Raw genomic sequence first — 24,825 nt, 5'->3', positions numbered from 1 at the left:
AAGTTTGTTGCCACGTCACGGGTCTGTCGGAAGGAAGGAGGCTCTACCCAAGGTAAAAGACAGAGAGGAATGGAGACAGGGCCGGTCTTAGGCCGCAGTGGGCCTCGCACTTACTTAGGTCCCGCGCGATGCGAATTCTAGGTGTAAATTATTAAATTAAACCATTTTAACTTATTATTAAAGGGTTCCAGGATATCTCCTGAAATTATAAAATATAAGAAAAAGTCATGAAAATGTCCTGAGATTATTAAAATCTTCTAAAAACTGATGCAAATCATAAAACAGACAATTTTCGATGTGTCATTCAATATGGAAAACTCCAATCCTACTAGCGATTAAAAAAAAAGGCCTTGTCAGCTTTCATTTAATAAAAATGTAATAATAAGCCGAATTTTAACCAAAACAAGAACTTCAAATACTTAATTTACTTCCATAGTCACTAGCATAGAAGTATACGTCCAAATCTATCTTGACCTCTAATATAAAAAAAAACAACAACTAAATCTATATTTTGCGTGTCGATAATAAATCTAAAAGGCAGATCTGATTGTTTATCGGCTTATCTCTACTGTAGATGGTTCGTAAAGTTAAATTGACAGTGATTTTGTACTTAGTAAAGTATGAATAAAATACAAAGACGAATTTATTTTCTAATACAAAATCTTAATTTTCACTTATTATCCTTATCACAACCCAAATTAGGCCCCGCGCAATCCGTTTCGCCTAGGGCCCTGCAACCTGTAGGACCGGCCCTGAATGGAGATAGACGACAAATCTTGTGTGGTGCCACAACGGTCCAACGATTTGGAGTTTCTTTCCCTTAGATCAGTGAATCCCAACCTAATTCGACCTGCGGGCCATTTTAATTTTCGACACTCGTTTCGCGGGCCACATGACCGAAAAAGTAACAAAAATAAAAACAGAAATGAAATTGACTTTAAACTAATTTTATGAGAGACCCATGGATGTAGTACTTACATTAACTAATGGGATATTTGAATTTTTTTTTTCACGCGTCGGAAAATGGGTTCATTTCTCTACTTCAAATCTGAGCAATATTTTAGCAAGTTTTACCACCGACTAATTGTCTTGTCTCTTTGTGTTAAATATTCCCATCAATACCGCTATATTTGTTTCATAATGCTGTTCATATGCTGTTTTTTTTTTGGTTAAAAAGCCACACGTTCTTTATAAAACAAATATGTTGGCTTATTATCATGATCCAAACACACAAAAGTAAAGATCCGTTCACTTTTTCTGTTACATTTTACATTAAAGTGTTCAATGTCGTGGTACCAATCCATTAGAACAAAGAGAGCCCTAACGTAGGTAAAATTACATTTTTCAATCTTATTTTTTTTGGGGGGGGGGGGCAGGAGGTGTGGGTGATTTTCTTAATTTTGTTTTGGCGGGCCGGATAGAACCTCGGCTCGGGCCGGATCTGGCCCGCGGGACGTACTTTGGGCATCACTGCCTTAGATTGTTGTTACCCAAAACTTTTTCCTTAACGGAACAGGGTCGTACAATTCGAGTATTTGTAAATCTAGTCAAGCTATGTCATTGGTTTTACTTGCTGATTCAGGCAACCCATTCCATTCTTTAATGGCACTAGTGAAGAAGGAGAACTTGTAAGAATTTGTCTTAGCATAAGGAAATAAGAAATGTGCCTTTATATATGTGTCTGAGTATTTTATTACAATACCTCTATAGAGTCGCACATTCGGAATGGGCAAAACCTTCTGGGCAAAACCTAAAACCTGTTTTATGTATTATTATGTATTATTGCTATATTACTTTTTAGTTCTCTCCCCCGTAGCATCATCTTCACTTTTCTGGTCTTCCGATGCTGTACCAGGCTCCAGAGATTCTCAAACTACGGCCTGCGGGACAAATCAGGACCAGTGAAAGATTCCACCCTGCTGGTCCCACACAATATTCACTCACACAAAGATTTTTTTTGAAACTTTAAAGGGGAAATAAGCAAGTATGATTAGAAAGGGCAGATTACTGTGATCAACTTGATCTACGAACAGTCCCGTCACAACACAGACTGAATTAGCAAACAAACAAGACTCTAAAGTCAATGTAAACTTGTTATTTTATTTATTGGACTAAGAAACACATATTTTGCCAATGACACTGTTCGTAATAGGTTGTGTCACGAGTCCTCCTACGGCAGGTACTGGACGCCTCTGATGCAGTGCACAATTCCGTAGAAACAGGTGCAAGTGTCCTCGGGGTCTGGAATCAAAGCGCCGGCTCGATAAACAAGTCCGTTCACGTGACACGTCTCGCTGGCAGAGTCTGATGAATACAAGTTCAACTCATTTATTGATTACGTCATTGATGTATGACATCGAACAGCATCCTGGACACAAGTAGTTTAAGTTTTTAGGATATGCTCATCAAAGTAAATTAACATGTCCCCCCCCCCCCACACACACTCAATAACACACGCAATAACATATACACTGATCTATCAAGTTTAGTAGAACTGTGGTAGGGGTTAGCATAAAGAAGTATGTTTTAATCAGTATTTAAATGCAATTAGCGACATTTGACTAACTAGCCTCAGTGTGCTGTACAAGGTGACTAACTAGCCCCAGTGTGCTGCACAAGGTGACTAACTAGCCTCAGTGTGCTGTACAAGGTGACTAAGTAGCCTCAGTGTGCCAAACAAGGTGACTAAGTAGCCTCAGTGTGCTGTATAAGGTGACTAAGTAGCCTCAGTGTGCTGTATAAGGTGACTAAGTAGCCTCAGTGTGCTGTATAAGGTGACTTACTAGCTGCAGTGTGCTGAACAAGGTGACTAACTATCCTAAGTGTGCTGTACAGGGTGACTAACTAGCCTCAATGTGCAGTAAAAGGCGACTAACTAGCCTAAGTGTACTGTACAAGGTGACTAATTAGTCTCAGTGTGCTAAACAGGGTGACTAATTAGCCTCATTTTGCTGAAGACTGTGAATTTAAAACACTTTATCAGACATTAAATTGGACCTACCATCTGGACAGTCAGTGATAGAACACAGTGACAGCCCTTTGACACAATAACACTGACCACAACCGATTGAATCACTAAAACCACAGTCTTCACCACTGCTGCTGGGCAACAAAGATTCTGTACAAGAGAAACAAGTGGAAAAAACTATATCAAGTATTTTTTTAAACGGTCCATTATATCGGTGCGTAACGTCACAAGAACAAAACCCCCTGCCATATTAGTTTGAATCATTCATGTAATGAAATTTGTAATAGATCTACGGCAATAAAAAATCAGTGTGACTACAAATATTGTTACCAATAGATTTTGTTTAGCGCAATTTCATGCTGTCAGTTTTATGGGAACCGTTAGATATAACCACATACCATTTAAAAAAAGGTAATTTACGTACCATTAAAACAAGGTAATTTACATACCATTAAAACAAGGTAATTTACATACCATTAAAACAAGGTAATTTACATACCATTAAAACAAGGTAATTTACATACCATTAAAACAAGGTAATTTACATACCATTAAAACAAGGTAATTTACTTACCATTAAAACAAGGTAATTTACATACCATTAAAAAAGGTAATTTACATACCATTAACACAAGGTAATTTAAGTACCATTAAAACAAGGTAATTTACATACCATTATTACAAGGTAATTTACATACCATTAAAACAAGGTAATTTACATACCATTAAAACAAGGTAATTTACATACCATTAAAACAAGGTAATTTACTTACCATTAAAACAAGGTAATTTACGTACCATTAAAACAAGGTAATTTACATACCATTAAAAAAGGTAATTTAAATACCATTAACACAAGGTAATTTACATACCATTAACACAAGGTAATTTAAGTACCATTAAAACAAGGTAATTTACATACCATTATTACAAGGTAATTTACATACCATTAAAACAAGGTAACTTACATACAATTAAAAAAAGGTAATTTACATACCATTAACACAAGGTAATTTAAGTACCATTAAAACAAGGTAATTTACATACCTTTAACACAAGGTAATTTACATACCATTAAAACAAGGTAATTTAAGTACCATTAAAACAAGGTAATTTAAGTACCATTAAAACAAGGTAATTTACGTACCATTAAAACAAGGTAATTTACATACCATTAAAACAAGGTAATTTAAGTACCATTAAAACAAGGTAATTTACGTACCATTAAAACAAGGTAATTTAAGTACCATTAAAACAAGGTAATTTACATACCATTAAAACAAGGTAGTTTGGCGCACATCGCCATTCCTCCAAGACAGAAACACTGCAGACATGGGACTGGCACCTGCTCCCCCTGGAGATAGACTTCTCCATCATAGACACATGTATCCTTAGGTTCTGTCAAAAAATTGAAACAAATAAAGTATGTGGTTGATACAAAGACAGTAGGTGTCGAAACAAAGAAAGTATATGTTGAAACCAAGACAGTATGAGAATCAACCAAGCTATGGTCATATAGGTAAAAATTTGGCTAGTTTTTACAGCTCGAGACATGTAAATTAGTTCATTATGTTATAATTATTAGGTATTTTTCTGAACGATACGATATGTTACAATTCATAATCTCTCCTTCTAGACTAGAATTGTTCAAGTTTATATTTTCATAATCTATACTCCTTGACTAGAATTGTTCATGTTTATATGTGTTGAAACCAAGAAAGTTTATGTTGAAACAAAGAAAGTTTATATTGAAACAAAGAAAGTTTATATTGAAACAAAGAAAGTTTATGTTGAAACAAAGAAAGTTTATATTGAAACAAAGAAAGTTTATATTGAAACAAAGAAAGTTTATGTTGAAACAAAGACAGTTAATATTGAAACAAAGAAAGTTTATATTGAAACAAAGAAAGTTTATGTTGAAACAAAGAAAGTTTATATTGAAACAAAGAAAGTTTATATTGAAACAAAGAAAGTTTATATTGAAACAAAGAAAGTTTATGTTGAAACAAAGAAAGTTTATGTTGAAACAAAGACAGTTAATATTGAAACAAAGACAGTATGTGTTGAAACAAAGAAACTATGTGTTGAAACAAACAAACTATAAGTTGAAACCAGGAAAGTTTATATTGAAACAAAGACAGTATGTGTTGAAACAAAGACAGTATGTGTTGAAACAAAGACATTATGTGTTGAAACAAAGACATTATGTGTTGAAACAAAGACAGTATAAGCTAAAACAAAGAATGTATATGTTGAAACAAAAACAGTATGTGTTGAAACAAAGAAACTATATGTTGAAACAAAGAAACTATATGTCGAAACAAAGAAAGTTTACATTGAAACAAAGACAGTATGTGTTGAAACAAAGACAGTAAATGTTGAAACAAAGAAAGTATGTCAGTACTAGATCTATACAGTGACGCACTCTTGAGAAAGAGAGTTGTATGCGAATGGTCTTCTGGTTTCAATGGTTCCCATTAAAAGGAATAAACGGTTCCATTTAACAGAAATAGATTGTTTCCATTAACAGGAATAAATGGTTCCCATTCAAAGTGAACTTTGACACGGTTATATTATTATTAGGGGGAGGTAACGTGTGTTCGTCAGGAAGTCCTGGTCATGTGTGGGTTGTTGTCGATCCTGTACTCTCAGAGTGTATGTCAAGGACTGGCCTCTTTAGTCACACGTGAAGTTGCAAAGGGTAAAGATCGTCTGTCGAGACGTAAAATGACACAGACTTGTGAGGTTTAAGTCATTTTACTAGCATTGCTATATTTTTAAACTAGTATCCTATTGATATATGAATGTAACATCTAGTAACAGCAGCACTAGGGTAACAAGAGAGGAGACATGGTTACTGCAGCGATTGAACCCCAGGATGACCTGCTTACTGCAGCGATTGGACCCCATGATGACCTGCTTACTGTAGCTATTGGACCCCATGATGACCTGCTTACTGTAGCTATTGGACCACATGATGACCTGCTTACTGCAGCTATTGGACCCCATGATGACCTGCTAACTATCGTAAAAAAAATACGCAAGCTAAAAATCTATTGCCATATTACAAGGTCTTCGGGGCTCGCAAAGACCTTCCTTCAGGGAACAGTACCAGTAAAAAGAAGAACAGGCAGACAGAGAAAGCGATAGGAAGACAACATAAAAGAATGGACGGGCCTGCCATTGAAAGATGTTCTAATTAAGGCAAAAGACAGAGCGGAATGGAGAAAGACGGTTGACAAATCTTGCATGGTGCCTCAACGGTCCAACAGACTAAGGGATAGGTAAAAGTTAAAAAAATAAGGTACCATGGTTATTAAGAGAAAGAGAACCTTGGTACCTTAGAGCTTCTATTATTAGATGTTACATTTCATGTTTATCCAGAATTTGTTTCAGCCCCTAAAAACTTCCAAACCATAGACATATATATATAGACTGGACGATAAAGAACAAATTATTATCGGAAATATTTGGGAAAAGATAAGTTTGTAGATCCACATCACAAACCTATATATATTTGCCTATGTCTATGATTATAAAACAAAGACAAAATATTGGGAATATGGCAGTTTTGCACTTTTCAAAACTAAAGATCAAAGGTATATATTGGCTGAAATGTTAGTCCTAGAATTTATAGCTCAATCGCCGCCATTTTTTTTCACATAGATATAGTACATAAAACATATTGACTCCCCCCAAATAAAAATAACTTCCTACTTCCAGTCTATATTTATTTATGTCTATGTTCCAAACTGAGTATAAACTTTTTATCCGATTTTGAGTTGAAATAAGCTTTGTAAAAATTGAATTATACCCGAGTTTTCACAAGTCTGCCAATAGCACCTTTGACTTCCGTTGGCACACCAACAAGGGAAGCAATCGTCATACATCAAGTCTCCGTCTTTATAGAGTATATCTCCATTGAGGCAGTCGTCTGTAGATCATGAATGTGTAGGTAAAGTTTTAATTACAAAAATAATTTGAATTTCAGAACAAGTTTTAAACAAAGTAAATAAGTAAATGTTAATACAAATGTAAATTTTACAAAACAAAGTTAATATGGGAAGTTGTTTTAAATTCGATCACATTAATATCATTAAGGCTGATTTTCACAATTTTAATACTTTAAAAGTGCAGTTTTTAATAATTTTAAAATTTTCACCTATCTCTTGGTCTGCTGAACCCTTGGGGCACCACACACGATCTGTCAACTTTCTTTCTTAATTCTTCTGTCATTTGCCTTTAATTAATAGAATTTCATTCTGATATTCTTTCTGAAATTATTAAAAACCTGCCTTTTTACCTGCCTGTGTGGGCCACTTCGGGGGCCGATTTTGAGTTTGTGTTTCCACACAAACTGTCTTTGTAATCTTGTTTTTTAATAGTTAGGTCTGCCACGTTATGTACGCGTCAAGGTCTCAAGAGATGTGTAAGCAATATGTTATGTTTCGAGAAGCGACGGTGAATTTCCACTAGTTCTAAAATAGCTAAGAAAGTTATCGTTCCTTATTCTATGTTGAAGAAGCTAATTTTAGGGAGTGTATATATACAAGAGAAGATAATAAACGGGTTGGATGTTGATTGTTTTAAACTTCATGTGAAGTCTGTTTCTGTGAATGTATTATTGAAGTTTTAGATCTATGTCTGTGAGACTCTTTTGTGTTCATTCTTTTAGTGATCTCTTCCTGAGAAATAATAAAGTTTTATTTCATAAAAAAAAAAAAAAAAAAAAAAAAAAAAAACAACCTGCATGCTAATAATAATGCATGCTATTATATATTAATACTGTTTCTATGAATACTAATCATCCCAAATACGGCAACATTAACTAATTATTCGCAAGGATTAACTTTGGAGATTTTTTGAGAAGCAAGACGCCCATGATTTTATAAATTTACAAGTGAGTCGCTGTAATGTTTTGTCTCGTACCCAAGACAATGAAACCAAGCACCAGTCAGTCAGTCAGTCAGTCAGGACTTCTTCAGTGGTAGAACGGCTTTGGTTCATCTCGTACACCTTATCACGTGACTGTGGAGCGCCACTAAGGAGAGACACTCGCGTCCACAAATATCGCAGGTCAAGGTTACTTTCGCTTTGGAGGTAGAGGAGCCGGCCGTTTGTCGTATGGCACGCTTTTTTTTTTTACAGAGCTGAGGCCCATGTTTTTTCACTGTCCATGGCCTTCTTGGTCACTGTCTCTCTCCATCTAGTGCGGTCCAGAGCTATGTCTTCCCAATGGTCAGTATCGATGTTCACTGATTTGAGGTCCCGTTTTATTACATCTATGTAACGAACGTGGAGGCGACCAGTTTTTCCTGAGCCAGACGCAAGTTTACCGTAGAGAATGACTTTCGGGATGTGATTGTCCTCCATCCAATGAACATGTCCGAGCCAGCGCAGACGGCGTTGTCCGAGGACTGTAAAATTGCTGGGAAGGCCTGTAGGCGCAAGGATCTCAGTATTGCACACTTTCTTTCGCCATGTGATTTTCAAAATCCTTTGGAGGCAACGCAAGTGGAATAAGTTTAGTTTTCTCTCTTGCTTGTGTGAGGTAGTCCACGACTCACTGCCGTACAGTAGCGTACTCAGCAGACATGCCTTGTAGACCTCCATTTCGGTAGCTGTAGTTAGCTTCTAGTTTTCCCAAACTCTTGGCCAGAGTCTAGCAAAGGTCGATGCAGCCTTCCCAACGCGTTTTTTTTAAATCTTCTCTTCCAGAGACAGGTCATCTTATCTTATATAATACAGACGTTACTTCAAAAAAGAAGATGATTACGTCCTACGCGTCATGCATCTAGAATTGTAGATCCAAGATAGCAGAATTCATTTACGGCATCCAGCTTGTTATCGTCTATGAGGATGGAGGGCGGTGCTGTAGCAGGTTCCATAACATTTGTTTTCTTCGTGCTAATAGCTAGGCCATACTCTTTACAGGCCTGAGATTAGAGCGAAAATACCTTGTGGATATTTGTGGAGTTGGCTACTAAAATAGATTCATTTTTATAAGTCTTTCATACATATTGTGTGTCAAAAATCAAGAGTATCTCTTCGCTCTTCAATTCAAGTAACATATAAAAACTTATTAGAAAAAAAAAGCAAAGGTAATTTAGAATGAAATCGCATCAATTTTTGTTAATCAATCTTGTAGTTAATTTTTAATAGTCTAGAGTCTATCTTATCTTATCTTATGTAACACAGACGTTACTTCAATAAAGAAGATGATTACGTCCTACGCGTCATGCATTCAGTCATGCATATTAACCAATGACTTAAATTCTGCCAAGTCACTGGTTTTCCTGGCTAGCTCAGGCAACCCATTCCATGCTCTAATAGCATTAGGGAAGAAGGAGTATTTGTACAAATTTGTCCTAGCATATGGGACGAGAAATGTACCTCTATCTTTGTGTCTTTCTGAGTATTTTATTAAATTTTGTTTTTGTATTTGAAGATTATGGTTTAGTGTTTTATGCATAATTGCTACTTTACTTTTAAGTCTTCTGTCATGAAGGCTTTCTAAATTTAGTGATTTAACTAACTAAGTGTCTAGACTAACAATAATAGATTTGTGCGATTGGAAATAGTTTTATTAATTGTTTTTGTTCAGCGAAACCTTTGTGCACCAGTTGGGGGGGGGGGGGAGAGAGGGGTGTGTGTGCTGGGAGCAGGTTTCCGTGCTGCCTTTTCAAAAGCAATGAAATAAAAGAAAGTTGATCAAGTCTGAATTCCAACTTTACCCTCCATGGTGCAAGACCGACATGTTTACCACTGAGCTATTCAAGTACTTATAAAAATAGAAGTTTGTATAGTTTATCAGTAATAATAATATTAAGAAGAAGAAACATCTGTATCATCCATGAGGAATTTTCGTTCTAAAATTGTGCATTACAAAAAAACAACAACAATACATTACGAGTGTTGCTTATTGTTAATTTTTTTTTTAAAAAACGACTTAATTCTGTACACAAAAATTATCTCCCCTAAGCTTAGTATACTTTTGATGTAAACCAAAAGTTAATTAATTACGACTAATTGATTAATTAACTGGTTAATTTTTTTTTTATTGATTCATGAACATTGAATGATTGTGCAAAGTTTCAACTTAATTAAAAAAAAATATGGTAAGTGGTAGAAAGAATGTGCAAAAGATTGTAACTAGACAGACAGACAGACAGACAGACAGAACGAGTTGATAGAAGCTTTGTAAGAAACCAGTTCCACCAACTTGTGGGACTTTATTTAAAATCAACAAACTCACTAATGCCAATTATCAGAACTGTTACTATGACTTCGCGAAGCAAATGTTTGGAGTAAATGTCATCGGCTTGTGATGTCCTGAGATAGTGAAGAGTATGGAGGTGTGAATAGGGAGTGTGTGAAGTGTGTGTGTGTGTGGATGTGTGTGGAGATATTGTGAAGAGAAATGTGAAGTGTGTGGAGACGGTGACGAGAATGTGTGGAGAGAGGGAATAGAGAAATGTGGTGTGTGTGGTGAGATGTCGTGGAGAGAAATGTGGAATGTGTGTGTATGTGGATATATTGTCGAATGTGGAGAGGAGGGTGGAGAATGTGTAGAGAAATTGTGGAGAAATTGTGGAGAGTATGTAAATAGATTGTGGAGTGTTTATAGAATGTGGAGAGAAATTTGGAGTGTGGAGTATGGGGAGAAAGATTGTGGAGAGAAATTTGGAGTGTGTGGAGAATGTGGAGACAGATTGTGGAGAGTATGTAAATAGATTGAGGAGTGTTTATAGGATGTGGAGAGTGTGGAGAGAGATTGTGGAGAGAAATTTGGAGTGTGTGGAGAATGTGGAGACAGATTGTGGAGAGAATTGTGGAGAGTATGTAATTAGATTGTGTAGAGAAATGTGGAGTGTTTATAGAATGTGGAGAGTGTGAAGAGAGATTATGGAGAGCCAAAACAAAATGTGGAAGATCAAGAAATAAATGGATCAATGACATGAAACCGCAACTTCGGAATAAGTTTAACTCTATAAAGTTTTCAAAAAAATTCACGCAGCAGATCGCCGGCTAGATCTCCCCGCGACGCCTTCCTTGTGAAGTGTGAACGGATGCAATAAAGTGAGTAACAAGAAAAAAAAAATGATGACACTCACCTTGGCCTTGACCTCCACTAATCATCAAAAACACTAGTGTCAAGGTGACCCAAAGCATCGCTGACTTATAAGATGTCACAGACAGTCCCGCCTTTTTTCTTGTTCAGTTTGTTGTGCGCGTAGTGAAGTTGGTCGTTGTTAGTGAAGTTGGTCGTTGTTAGTGAAGTTGGTCGTTGCAAAAAAAAAAAAAAACGTGTTATGTTACAACAGAATAAGTTTTAAACTTTATGTACAACTAATGAATGAACATTGAGATTCAACCAAGTTATGGTCATGTAATTTAAAACTCAGATTCAACCAAGCTATTATCATGTAGGTAAATGAGATTTAAACAAGCTATGTCATGTAGGTAAATACATTCAGATTTAACCAAGTTATGGTCATGTAGGTAAATGAGATTTAAACAAGCTAGGTCATGTAGGTAACCACATTCAGATTTAACCAAGTTATGGTCATGTAGGTCAATACATTCAGATTTAACCAAGTTATGGTCATGTTGGTAAATACATTCAGATTTAACCAAGTTATGGTCATGTAGGTAACCACATTCAGATTTAACCAAGTTATGGTCATGTGGGTAACCACATTCAGATTTAACCAAGTTATGGTCATGTGGGTAACCACATTCAGATTTAACCAAGTTATGGTCATGTGGGTAACCACATTCAGATTTAACCAAGTTATGGTCATGTGGGTAACCACATTCAGATTTAACCAAGTTATGGTCATGTGGGTAACCACATTCAGATTTAACCAAGTTATGGTCATGTAGGTAAATATATAAAGATTTAACCAAGTTATGGTCATGTGGGTAACCACATTCAGATTTAACCAAGTTATGGTCATGTAGGTAAATATATAAAGATTTAACCAAGTTATGGTCATGTAGGTAAGTACATTAAGATTTAACCAAGTTATGGTCATGTGGGTAACCACATTCGGATTTAACCAAGTTATGGTCATGTAGGTAAATATATAAAGATTTAACCAAGTTATGGTCATGTAGGTAAAAACCTGACTAGTTTTTACAGCTTAAGACTTGAAAATAAGTTGATTATATCATGACCATAAGTTATTTTTTCTGCATAATAAAATCTGTTACAATTAATATTATACTTCTAGACGAGAAAGGTTCAAATTGAGATTTGTTTGTATAATCTAGAATTATTCAACTTTTTATTTTCATAATCTATCCTCCTTAGCTAGAATTGTTCAAGTTTATATTTTCATAATATCTACTCCTACACTAGAATTGTTCAAGTTTATATTTTCATAATATCTACTCCTTGGCTAGAATTGTTCAACTTTATATTTTCCTAATCTCTACTATTACTTTAGAATTTTTCAATTCTGAAAGTTCATAATCTCTACTCCCAGGTGTGTTGAAACCTTACAGACGTGCTGATCGCTTCCAATTATTTTCCAAAAGAATTCCGATCAGAACCAATGAAAACATGTGAAAATAATTAAATAAAATTTAGAACCAGGAAAACACACGATTTAAATATCAAATCAGAGAGTTTAACATGAAGCACTATCTCTTTGTATTTTTGTTTTCAAACTTGAAACAAATTAATTTTAGCAACAGCTGACTATCATGACAAAGATAAATCTCCAAAACTAATCAAATTTATTAAACTGAAACAGCTGACTATCATGGAAATGATAAATCTTCAAATCGAGTCAACTAGTTCAACTGAAAACTGAATCCTAAGTACGATGGTCCATGTAGAGTGCGTAAAAGGCTAACTTACAGTACACTCAATATTTAACAATACATGTTCAATTCGATTCAAAGTTTGAGTTACATTTGAAAGTCATATGTACATTATATGATACTATTTGGCTCAAATACTTAACAAGTAGTCCTTCTGTAGAGCCGAGATATATTATGGTAACAAAAATACATAACTGGTGTAACAATATTCGATATTTAATAGGCAAATATTTCTAAGTGGCATTGACATTTCGGCTGCCTATATAGATCTATCTACCTGCTTTGGTATTGCGAATGTAAACCGAGCCAAGATTGTAACAGGTGGTCAAGGAAAAAAATGAACTAGGAATAATATTTCAAACTTCGTTGCTTTCAACAACCCTTTGACTTAAGTCATATAAGTCAGTCATACATAAGTCACTTCAGGCACGTCAACCTTCATATGCTTAAAATGTCTTATATTGACCACACTATCGCCTAGTGTAGACTGGTGTTGGACATTTAAAAGCAATGTCTAATGTACATGAAATTGTTTCCCCTTATTTCGCATTGTCTCCCTTTGATGTCATTGTTTGTATCCCACAGTTATCCAACTTATCCAGAGCTACGCTTCATTAACCCCTTTGACGTAGTGTCTTTTGTTACCTACACCAGGTGCGCTGTTTGATACAGTACTCGCATTATTTCAGACTGGTTCTTTGGAGTGCTCATTGCAATGTTAATAAGAGTGACATATTTTATAATTTAGAAATAATGCATATCACTCCAAACCATAAATAAACCCATTTCTTGATAAAAATAGATTAACCCAGAAAACACAAAAATAGTCCCAGCACCAGACATTGATGTCCTAAATAAAATTACTTGCTATTTATTTTTACAAAGCTTATATCAACTCACTCTGTCTGGTACATGTTTTTTCTCCCATTCTATGACCAAGTGGAAACTCTGCATAATTATTCATACATCCTAACAAAACACGAATCAAGAAAAACAAAACAATTATTTAATTAGAGGTAATTAATTAATATTGTTTCATATCGCAGTAAATGTTCTTTCCCTTAGAAAAAAAAACAGTTTTTTAAAGTATTTTTTCAAGCTTTTATGAACTAAGTCTGTCTGTCTGTCTGGTAAAAATTGTGCGCACGTTATTTCTCCCACACCCAAGTACGGATTAATTTGAAATTACATTTTGTACAATTATTTCTTGTACCTGACAAAATAAGAATGTAAAAAATTATACAAATTAGGTAGTTAACTATTGGGTAATTAACTATTTTGCTTGATATCGAACAAGGGAAAGAAATTGTGCTTGAAAGTTGTGGTGGTATAATCTGAAGTAGTCCCCTTGAGCCCTTGAGTTCGAGTTCATATCTTACAACTTATTTTAAAATACATTTAAAAAGCGACCACCGTCCTTTCTCGGATAAAGTTGAAACTTTGCACAATTATTTATTGGCAAAGACAAGACATTAATTAAATTATTTTTTTAAATTTGTCAATTAATTACTAGTAATAAGTTATTTTTCTTGATACCATCAAGAGATTTAACGATTCTTCAGTATTCACGGGTAGGGCTAAATATTTAGGGTTCTCTCAGGGAACAGTACCAGGAAAAAGAAGAAGAGGCAGACAGTGAAAGCGATGGGAAGACAACATAAAAGAATGGACGGGCCTGCCATTGAAAGAGGTTCTATCCTATGGAAATGAGAGGGAGAAATAGAGAAAGACGGTCGACAAATCTTGAGTGGTGCCCCAACGGTCCAAATGACTTAGGGACACTAGCGGATCCAGAACTTTGGAGTGGGGGGGGCGATTTTTTTCCAAACCCTAACCCTAACGCCCAGTAAACCCTAACCCTACGCATAAACATGCATACAGCGCGCGCGCGCGCGCGCTCACACACACTCACACACGCACGCACACACACACACACATATATGTATATATATATATGTATATATATATATATATATATATATATATAAATATGAGAATAAAAAAAGCAGCATTTCTCAACCTTCGGCGAAAAACAAAACAACTGGGGCAGCGCTGTAAGGTTCTCTGGTGAAGTTCGGGACGAAGCCCCGACGCCATAAGCGTTTTCTTGCTTTTTTTCACTGCAGAAACGCATTCTCCTGACAAGTACAGCTCATTATTCATCAATGGAGTTCGGGGCGAAGCCCCGACGCCATAAGCGTTTTCTTGCTTTTTTGACTGCAGATACGCATTCTCCTGACAAGTACAGCTCATTCTTCACAATGTAGTTCGGGGCGAAGCCCCGACGCCAAAAGCGTTTTCTTGCTTTTTTCAATGCAGAAACGCATTCTCCTGACAAGTACAGCTCATTATTCATCTATGGAGTTCGGGGCGAAGCCCCGACGCCATAAGCGTTTTCTTGCTTTTTTGACTGCAGATACGCATTCTCCTGACAAGTACAGCTCATTCTTCACAATGTAGTTCGGGGCGAAGCCCCGACGCCAAAAGCGTTTTCTTGCATTCTTCATTGCAGAAACGCATTCTCCTGACATCTACAACTCATTACTCATAAATGGAGTTCGGGCGAAGCCTCGACGCCAAAAGCGTTTTCTTTCATTCTTCACTGCAGAAACGCATTCTCCTGACCTGAAGCTCATTATTCATACTATTAAAAAACGACCTTTCGAATAATGATGTAATTGAAAAATATTCTAATTTGAATTTATAGGCCCATAATACATTGCAAATAAAACCGATTTGTTCCTTGAAAAGATAGGATACCCCACGTATTTAGATTTTTGCTTTGAGGATCGCCGCCGAAAAAAAACTTATTCGATAAATAGTATTCAAGAAAACTCTAGTATAAATTGTGAGTAATAGTCCCAAATTTATTTAGCTAGAAAAATATCAGATTGAGTAAAGGTTAGGAAAAGGCGACTATGAAAACCTTATTTGAGTTTAGAACTCATCTCTATCATGACTCTAAAACTGAAAAATTTCGTTTGAATTCTAACTTTTCCAATGCAAAGTCTTTCTTAAAATACTTATGATAACTTCATGTGAAATTACAAAAACTCTGTCTGGAAATGGGAATGGCGGTAGAGTGAAAACGATTAATCCTCGCTCCTTTACTAATTTCTGCTAAAGATTGCATTTGGCATTAAAGAATAGGTATGGGGCGACTCGATATAAGAATATAATTTATAGTATATATAAATTATATTAGTGACAGATTTTTTTAATTTTGTAATTTCTTAACTATAATACAAAAAGAAAAAGTATTGATTTGTCCGATGGGGGAAATGCGATTGCATGTATCGCCCCTCCCACCTGGTAAAACCCTTTTTCATTTAAATTTACTAATGATACAATTTGAGATTAGAGTGTGGTACGACATATTTACAATGGGTCACATATCAATACGTAGTTTATATTATATAGATATTCAACTAATTTTATTCACAAACTATGATTCTCCACAAAAATAGGACCGCCCCCCACCAGCACTCAGAGGGCTAGAGTGGGGAGGGCAGTACATGCAATCGCCCCCCTCACCCCACCGAATCGGCCAAAATACCAGAAAGGGAGCGACATAATATAAAATGTATATATTAATTCAACTATTTTTGTTCACAAACTATGATTTCTCCATAAAAACGGACCGCCCCCCCCCCACTCAAAGGGTTTAGGTGGGAAGGGCAGAAGAGGTATTCGTCCCCCCCCCACCACCAATCGGCAAACAGGGAACGACATAATATAAAGATCGGTTAAAATATTAATAATAAGTTACAAGGATATAGATATTTAATTGATTTTGTTAGCAGGCTGTGATTTCTACCAATAAATTGAACCGCCCCCCCACTCGAAAGTGGGGGGGGGGGGGCGGGATTGATACCATCGCCCCCTCCCGACCCCACCAAATCGGCCAAATTACTAGAGGGGGGGCGAAATAATCTAAAAATAGGTTGAAATATAAATAATTAGTATATATTTTTAACATAAGTAATAAATTCGTATACAAATTGTGTGAATCCTATACTAAAGTTCGTCCGAAGGGGGGGGGGGGCGGCCGAGTGGGGGGGGGGGGGGCGATCGCCCCTTCCGCCCCCCCCCCCCCTGGATCCGCCAGTGCTTAGGGATAGGTAATGGTATGGTAAAGGTGATTTAGGATTTAGATAATTGAATGCCACACTCATTATCGGATCTAGTTCAAGTCTTAAACGATAATTTAATGTACCTAATAAAACATGAACCAATTATAAAATTTACCAATTAGTTAATTAAATAGTGGTAATTAATTAATTTTGTTTGATATCGTATAGGGGAAATAACTTCTAGCTTATTGAGAAATATAGTGGTAAGTGCGGAGTTGTTTCCCTTAGATAAGCTTTAGTTTTTAACAAATATTTTTTTATATTTTGCTAATTTGCTTGTTGTTGTGCTTTTGTTGTTTGTTTGTTCGTGGCGAAGAGAAAGTTTATTACAAAGCTTATATCAACTCACTCTGTCTGTCTCGCTGTCTATCTGGTAAAAAGTTTGTACACGTTATTTCTCCCAAACCCAATCACGGATTAAGCTGAAATTTCGCACAATTATTTATTTTACCAGAAAACACAAGAATCAATTAAAAACAAATTATTTATTAACTCTTGGTAATTATTTTGTTTTGTATCTTCAACAAGGAGAAGAAATCGTACTTTGCAGATGCAATGGTGTAAGTTGAATTAGTCCCCTAGACACAGTGGTTCTCAACCTTTTAAGCTCGGCGACCCCTTTTTAGAATACCCCACTCGTCCGCGACCCCCCCCCCCCCCTTCCTCTTCACACACACAGCAAAAGAAGATTAGACAAAAACAATCCATATTTTCGATGGTCTTAGGCGACCCCTGGCAAATCGTCAATCGACCCCCAAGTTGAGAACCCCTGCCCTAGAGGAATCTTGAGACCTGGGTGAACATATTTTTAGGCATTTAAAAAAAAAAAAAGACCATGTAAAACCAGTGTTTCCCAAACTATGTTCCTCAGAACTCTATAGTGTTCCGTGAGGCTTGAATAGGTGTTCCACGAACTACTGGAATAATTAGCTAGTAGGCCACCACGTGAATTAATCTCTCCAGAAAAAAAAAAAGCAAAGTGTTCCGATAAATACTGTGAATGTGCGAAGTGTTCCGTTACGGGAAAAGTTTGGGAAACACTGGAGTAAACATTTACAAGGATTACCCCCCCCCCCCCTTTTTTCTTCCCTCCCCCTTTCACAACTGGTCCAGACAAATGATAGGGTGATAGCGCATTCAGAAAGCTGAAAGCTAAACAAAAACAATTGGTAAAAATATTTCAATCGCACAGATTTATTATATCTAGGTTACAGAGAGAAAACAGATAATCAATCACATGACTGATCCAAACTAATTGATACAATTACATTTAATATTAGCTTTGTGATTAAAAAAAAATCAACATTTATTTCCTTTTTTTTTTCCTTGTTTTGTTTTGCTAGTTTCCGACGCTCATCAAGAAGGGTAGACTACTAAGACCTGGTCCAGGCCTCCTGCAGGACGATAGAGGAGAGGGGGCGGTTAGGGTTCGTACTCTGGGCCCATCGTCACGATGGTCCGAAGCGCATACCACACAACCAGCCAGCCATCCAGTGTTTCGTGAATTATTAGGCAGTCAGAACAAGTTAGTTGTTTAAATCTCTTCAATATAAATTACATATACGCGAAGCGGGTTAGCTTTCTTCGGGTGAAACAAGAACAGATAACTTCATTCCTTTGACTTGTAAACAAATAATGTTATTGTACCTGTAAAGTGCCATGACCACTATTCTCGGGAATATATTTATTTTTTATTTGAAAATGTCCGGCGATAGTTTACTTATTTCATAATGTCCAGTTATACCTAATTTTGCCTAGTGATAGTCTAGTAGGCTATATTTTAAAATGTCAAGTGATAGTCTAGAATCTAGAATATTTCAAAATGTCTAATGATAGTGTAGATTGATATTTCAAAATGTCTAGTGGCAAAATTTAGTATATTATTAAAAAATATTTAGTGATAGGCTAGTTAATACTTTATGAACAGTTATAGTTCGTTGTTTGAAACTGTCTAATGATAGTCTAAATATTTCATAATGCCTAGTGATAGTGTACAATGTCTAGTGTCTAGTCATACACTGTCATTCTAAATAAATAATTTAAAATTGAACCTAAGGACATACGTGTAACAATAAAATCCATCTTGGAGTGTAAAGCCTAGTTCTTGAATACTTTACCATGTAACATACAGAAAAAAACTTAATTTGTATGCGTGTGTGTGATAGAGAGAGAGTGAGAGTATATAGATCTAGCCCTCCATGTGTGTGTGAATCGGTGTGTATTTGGGTGTTAAAAACGTGTAGCTGACCGAGGTTGATTGTGAAAACTACACACCAACTACACAGTGTTCTCATAAAAAAAACTACACACATTGACTTCCCACGAGCGGTATCGTTTCCACTGGTTTGTTGACACGGGCTCCCTTTCATTGCAACAGATGGAGTAGATCTAGTAGTAGACTCATACACATGTCGAAGAGACATCTCTTTGTACCTTCGAAAAAAAGTCTGTTGGAAATCGGAACGTCTGTGCGTCCTCAATATCCCAATGATCGTTAGGTTTTTTTCTGATGACGGCGAGCCCCAAACGGTTAGCATAGTAAAGAGAAGGAAATGGTGCGGGTTTCTGATGTACTCGGCATTCGGCCTCGTCTCTAATGCGAGAGTCCCAAGACCCGAGTCACTGGAAATAGAGATTTGAAAGGTATCTGTGAGGTCGGCTGTTATTATCCCCTCGGTTGGACAATTTCCATATACGCTTAATCTCCAAGCCTAGGTTCCCATTTTTTTGTTGATTTTTGTTTCAGTTTTTACTAAATTGTGAGACATTTGTACGGCGATGTCAATAATTGTTACGATGGACACTTAAATAAATACACTTGAAATAAGAACAGTCTCAGGTAAACGCAAACAAGTTTAATCAGCCATCTTGGCTACCCGAGTAGTTTCCCCTGTGCATGGGCACAACTCTTCCTAACATATAACATTCCATCAACAATAGTGGTAGCGGTTTTTTCTTTAGTATTATTATTATCATTATCATTATTATTATTATTATGTTAGAAATGAACGAGTAGTCATTCTCTGGCGCTGCCAGGGTCGAGTTTCGCTAAAGAGAAACAAAATTCATCGTAGTCCCTTTAACAGTTTCCACTGAGGAATTTTCTGGTGATGTGGCAGGTCTGCAGCAGTACCGCCCTCTGACAGGCAACGAAGATGTTCCTAGGAATGTTAAGGGCCTTGAAGGTATTAGTATTATTATTATAATTATTATTATTATCATTATTATTATTATTATTATTATTATTATTATCATCATCCTCTTCATTGTAGTTGTTATCCGAAGCCGAGGACAAACGTAGTCGGCGAAAAGAAAATCTAAATCGACCACAGGTCTGTAAGACGTGGCAACGAGCTATTGGTCTCCCCTGCCCACAGCTTGCGACGTCGCTGGTCAGTGTTGAGGCCGACTATAACTAATGGCCTCGGATGACCTCCACCTCTTCGCGCAATGGTGGCTACGCCACTGAACACTACACTACAAACATACAAGAAAGAAAAAAAAAGAGTTTCAGCGTTGTATATGATAAACAATGGCGCCAGAGTGACGTATCGTTACTATGGAGATGAGAGGTGTAACAGATGAGACTGCTACAGACTGCTACAGACAACCAAACTTTCAACTTTCAGGGATAGATCACTGCCTCCACGAGATTCCCACATCACACTCTAGCGAACAAGCATTGTACGTGCGGACCATGAAACAAAGGCTTCTCTGGAAGAGGGGCGTAGCTAGGAATTCGCCATCATTTGGGGGTCCGGGGGGGGGGGCTTGACCTCTTTGGGGGCTCCTGCATTTTGTGTAATATTTAATATTCAATGTAAAAAACAATCATTTTGTGGGCCCCCTCAAGTGGGGGCCCGGGGGGATTTTCAAATTCTCCCCCTCCCTAGCTACCCCCACTGCTCTAGGATTTTAAATTTTGAAATTTTTAGGGCGCCTCTAAGTCCACCCAGCTCTTATGGGTACCTGTCATTAGTTAGGGAAAAGTTTAGACGGTTGGTCGTTGTGCTGGTCATCTGTTAACCGTGGGCCACCGAAACAAACGACATCATCAGCTTATAGATGTAGAGGTCAGATCTGGATACTTTCCTACCAGAGCCTGACGCTTTATTTTGGTAAGTGGAACTAGACTGTGCTGGCCACGCAATCCCTTTTGTTAACTATTGCCTAGCGGCACAGAAGTATTCTCCTATTTCAATTCATCCCCACAATTTTCACCAGCAAGGGCGTAATCGATACGCAGTGTCGCTAAAGCAAAACAACAACAACAGCATAATTAGGTATTCAAAACTGAATTTACTGCTCGGCAACAGCTGAATGTGACATAAAAACACATTTGATCGTTTCTGTGACAGTTACAAACTCAATAAATTATCAACAGCTGTAACATTTTTTACAATATCGATGTAATAGTTGTTTATGCATTGGACGTCTTTCGGTCTTTAGAGTTATCGTCACCGGAAATACAATTGACGTAGTCATATTAATCAACGATATTCTCACCAGATATATTACACTATTTCAAAGTTTGAATATTATTCTTAAACATTATCGACAGTACACATTCCATAAAAGACTTGTTGAAAAACGACCGCACGGGAAGGCAATCCTTGTAGGCGAGCTATAGGCCAGTAATAGAATATGCATCTTCTATTTAGGACCCCTCAACTCAAGAAAACATTAAGAAACTGGAACAGACACAAAATAGAGCAAGTGAGATTTATAACAAACGAATATTCACATTTGACTAGAGTAACACCTTTAGTTAAATCACTAAATTTAGAAAGCCTTCAGGATAGAAGTCTTAAAAGTAAAGTACCAATTATACATAAAACACTCAATCATAATCTTCAAATACAAAAACAAAATCTAATAAAATACCCAGAAAGACACAAAGATAAAGGCACATTCCTCGTTCCATATGCTAGGACAAATTTGTACAAAAGCTCCTGCTTCCCTAGTGTTATTAGAGCATGGAATGGGTTGTCTTAGCCAGGAAAAGCAGTGACCTGGCAGAGTTGAAGTCAATGGTTAACATGCATGACGCATAGGACGTAATCATCTTCTTTTTTGAAGTAATGTCTGTATCATATAAGATAAGATAAGATTAGCTAAAAAAACAAAGGTGTCAAATGATGTATATTGGAAACACAGGTAGGACTTTAAAAACACGACTCCAATAACACCTTAGAGACACAAATTTTGCAACTCAGCCCGTCTCTATTCATTTTAATAACACACATCATAGAAGTACCGCTGATCTCCTCGTCACCGCTATACAACAATGCAATGACAAAAACACCCGTCTGCAGATCGAAAACAAACTTATTTACATGTCAGCAGGGCCGGTCTTAGGCCCTATGCGGCCGCATTGGGCCCCGCACTTTCATAGGCCCCGCGCGAATTCTAGGAGTAAATTATAAAGTTAAACCATTCTAACTTATTATTAAAGGGTTCATGGAATTCCCTAAAATTCTTTAATATACGAAAAAGTCATGAAAATGTCATGAAACTATTTAAATCTTCTGAAAAATCATGCAAATCTCCTTAAAAACTGACAAAGTTGTCATTTCAGGGTGTCATTTAGTATTGATGCCAATCCTACTCGCGATAAAAAAAAAACAGCATTGCCAGCTTTGATTTAATAAAAAAAAGTAATAATAAGGCGAATTTTAACCAAAACAAGAACTTCAAATTCTTAATTTACTTTAATAGTCACTGGCATATAAATATAGGTCTTAATCCATATTTTATGTCTATGCGTCAATCTATCTGAAACTCTTTTAAAAAAAAAGCGATATTTTGCTAGTCGATACTAAATCTAAATGGCAGATCTAAATATTTATCGTCTTTTTTTACTATCTACTGTAGATGGCTCGTAAAGTGTTAATTTGAAAGTGATTTTGTACTTAGTAAACTATAAATAAAATGCAAAAGACAAATTTATTTTCTAATACGAAATCTTAATTTTCACTTATTATCCTTATCACAACCCAGAATAGGCCCCGCGCAATCCGTTCCGCATAGGGCCCCGCAATCTGTAGGACCGGCCCTGCATGTCAGGCAACCTACAACCTAACGGAGTCAACACCCAACACACTTTTATTTAAGCCAAACTAGGTTTTGAAATAAGTAAATTAGAATGCAGTATAAAGTAATGTCCCCTTTCAGGCCTTGAAATGAGTATAAAGTAATGTTCCCTTTCAGGTCTTGAAATGAGTATAAAGTAATGTTCCCCTTTCAGGCCTTGAAATGAGTATAAAGTAATGTTCCCCTTTCAGGCCTTGAAATGAGTATAAAGTAATGTTCCCCTTTCAGGCCTTGAAATGAGTATAAATTAATGTTCCCTTTCAGGTCTTGAAATGAGTATAAAGTAATGTTCTATTTCAGGCCTTGAAATGAGTATAAAGTAATGTTCCCCTTTCAGGCCTTGAAATGAGTATAAAGTAATGTTCCCCTTTCAGGCCTTGAAATGAGTATAAAGTAATGTTCCCCTTTCAGGCCTTGAAATGAGTATAAAGTAATGTTCCCCATTCAGGCCTTGAAATGAGTATAATGTAATGTTCCCTTTCAGGCCTTGAAATCTATAGGGCAGATGATGTTAAGAATCATCTAATTCTTTGGCCAACGGTTTTAACGAGCAGGGTGTCACGTGACCTGCACAACAACCAATCGCCTTTACTTTCCTCAGGGGATTCCTAAAAATCCCAGTTTTTACCGATATTCGAGCTCAGGCCATCAGGTTTGTGAGCCAAGTACCACTCAGCCACAGCGATCTATGACCTAGTTAGATGTTTGTAAAATGTTTTACATATTTCGGATGTTCCTTCAGAGTTGAAGATAGTTACTTCCTAATCCAAACCTCCCACAGGACGACGGGGATGGGAGCGGGCAGGGTTTGAACCCTGGACCATTGATAAATCTAAACGACAGTCCAGCGCGCAAACCGCACGACCAGGCAGCCGTCCAGTTAAATCAAGCCAGTTAAATAATAGAGGACGATGAATTGTATTTTTAAATTGAATTCAATATGCTTGAGAACATGGCGAGGAGAGAAACTGAACCATAAACACTATGATCATTGATGATCTTCAGATGCCTTGAATGTGAATGTTACGTACTTGTATATATTAATGTACATAGCAGGAATTTTTTCACGTTAAGAGATTCCCCATTCAAAGTGTTATACTTTATTCATTTAGTAATAGAGGTTATGAGCACTAAGGGAATTTTTTTAACGGAATTTTTTCTTGAGGCTTTGAATAAGAGATTGACCCTTTACAAAACAATTAGATCAATCAGATAATCATTATATGATATCAGTTAGGCCAGGATCACATTTAACTTCGCCTTCACTTTCAACTATCTCTTTTTCTGCTGAACCGTTGGGGCACCACATAAGATCGGTCAACCTTCTTTCTCCATTCTTCTCTGTCATTCGCCTTTGAATAATTTTCATTCGGATATTCTTTCTGAAAATATTGAAACCTGCCTTTTTTACCTGCCTGGGTGGACCACTTCGGGGGGCCGATTTTGAGTTTGTGTCTCCACACAAACTGTCTTTGTAACCTTGTTTAGTTCTGATTTTACTTCGACAATTTGTTAAGAGATACTATATAGGCTACTTCCGCTAGCCTGTCTATCTCGCGCATTGAAGTGTATCACTGGCACCATATTGCATCAATTCAACAGCTAAAGAGCTGGTACTTTGGGATGGAGAACCATTACTTTTGATCAGCATGATTACCTTAATCAAAACCCAAATGTTAAATAGGACTACTTGACTTAATAGGACTACTTGACTTAAAGGAACTACTTGACTTAATGGAACTAATTACCCTGCCGGTCTGTTGCACTCCCAAACATGGTTTTAAAAACTGTGAGCGTATG

The 24,825-nt window shown here is 36.6% G+C and overlaps 1 protein-coding gene across 6 annotated transcripts; it reads right to left on the bottom strand.

Annotated features, from left to right (window-relative positions):
- Positions 1-2,080: 2,080 nt before the first annotated feature.
- On the bottom strand, positions 2,081-19,225 carry LOC106056818 (kielin/chordin-like protein). 6 transcript variants are annotated; one of them, XM_056045189.1, is made up of 6 exons: positions 19,207-19,225; positions 11,083-11,180; positions 6,783-6,902; positions 4,241-4,366; positions 3,002-3,118; positions 2,081-2,304 (listed from the first exon to the last, which is right to left on the bottom strand). In XM_056045189.1, exons 2-6 carry the CDS (start codon positions 11,138-11,140, stop codon positions 2,171-2,173), a joined length of 555 nt encoding a protein of 184 aa, XP_055901164.1. In that variant the 5' UTR covers positions 11,141-11,180; positions 19,207-19,225; the 3' UTR covers positions 2,081-2,170. The 6 variants fall into 6 exon arrangements, with proteins under 6 accessions (XP_055901164.1, XP_055901161.1, XP_055901162.1 ...); XM_056045186.1 differs by lacking the exon at positions 19,207-19,225 and adding an exon at positions 18,996-19,014 and having other exon boundaries at positions 11,083-11,173; XM_056045187.1 differs by lacking the exon at positions 19,207-19,225 and adding an exon at positions 13,077-13,518.
- Between the last annotated feature and the right edge of the window lie 5,600 nt (positions 19,226-24,825).

The sequence above is a fragment of the Biomphalaria glabrata genome, chromosome 10, assembly GCF_947242115.1.
Source record: "Biomphalaria glabrata chromosome 10, xgBioGlab47.1, whole genome shotgun sequence".
Taxonomy (NCBI): Eukaryota; Metazoa; Mollusca; class Gastropoda; family Planorbidae; genus Biomphalaria; species Biomphalaria glabrata.
The sequence above is the reverse complement of the archived record's forward strand: the minus strand, read 5'-3'. Positions and strand labels throughout refer to the sequence as shown.

Excerpts from the sequence above, each read along its gene's own strand:
- LOC106056818 (XM_056045189.1), bottom strand. The coding sequence starts at position 11,140 with ATGCTTTGGGTCACCTTGACACTAGTGTTTTTGATGATTAGTGGAGGT. Across the intron at positions 3,119-4,240 it reads CAAACTACCTTGTTTTAATG|AATCTTTGTTGCCCAGCAGC; the intron begins GTATGTAAATTA and ends TCTCTTGTACAG. Across the intron at positions 2,305-3,001 it reads TATCACTGACTGTCCAGATG|ACTCTGCCAGCGAGACGTGT; the intron begins GTAGGTCCAATT and ends TGTATTCATCAG.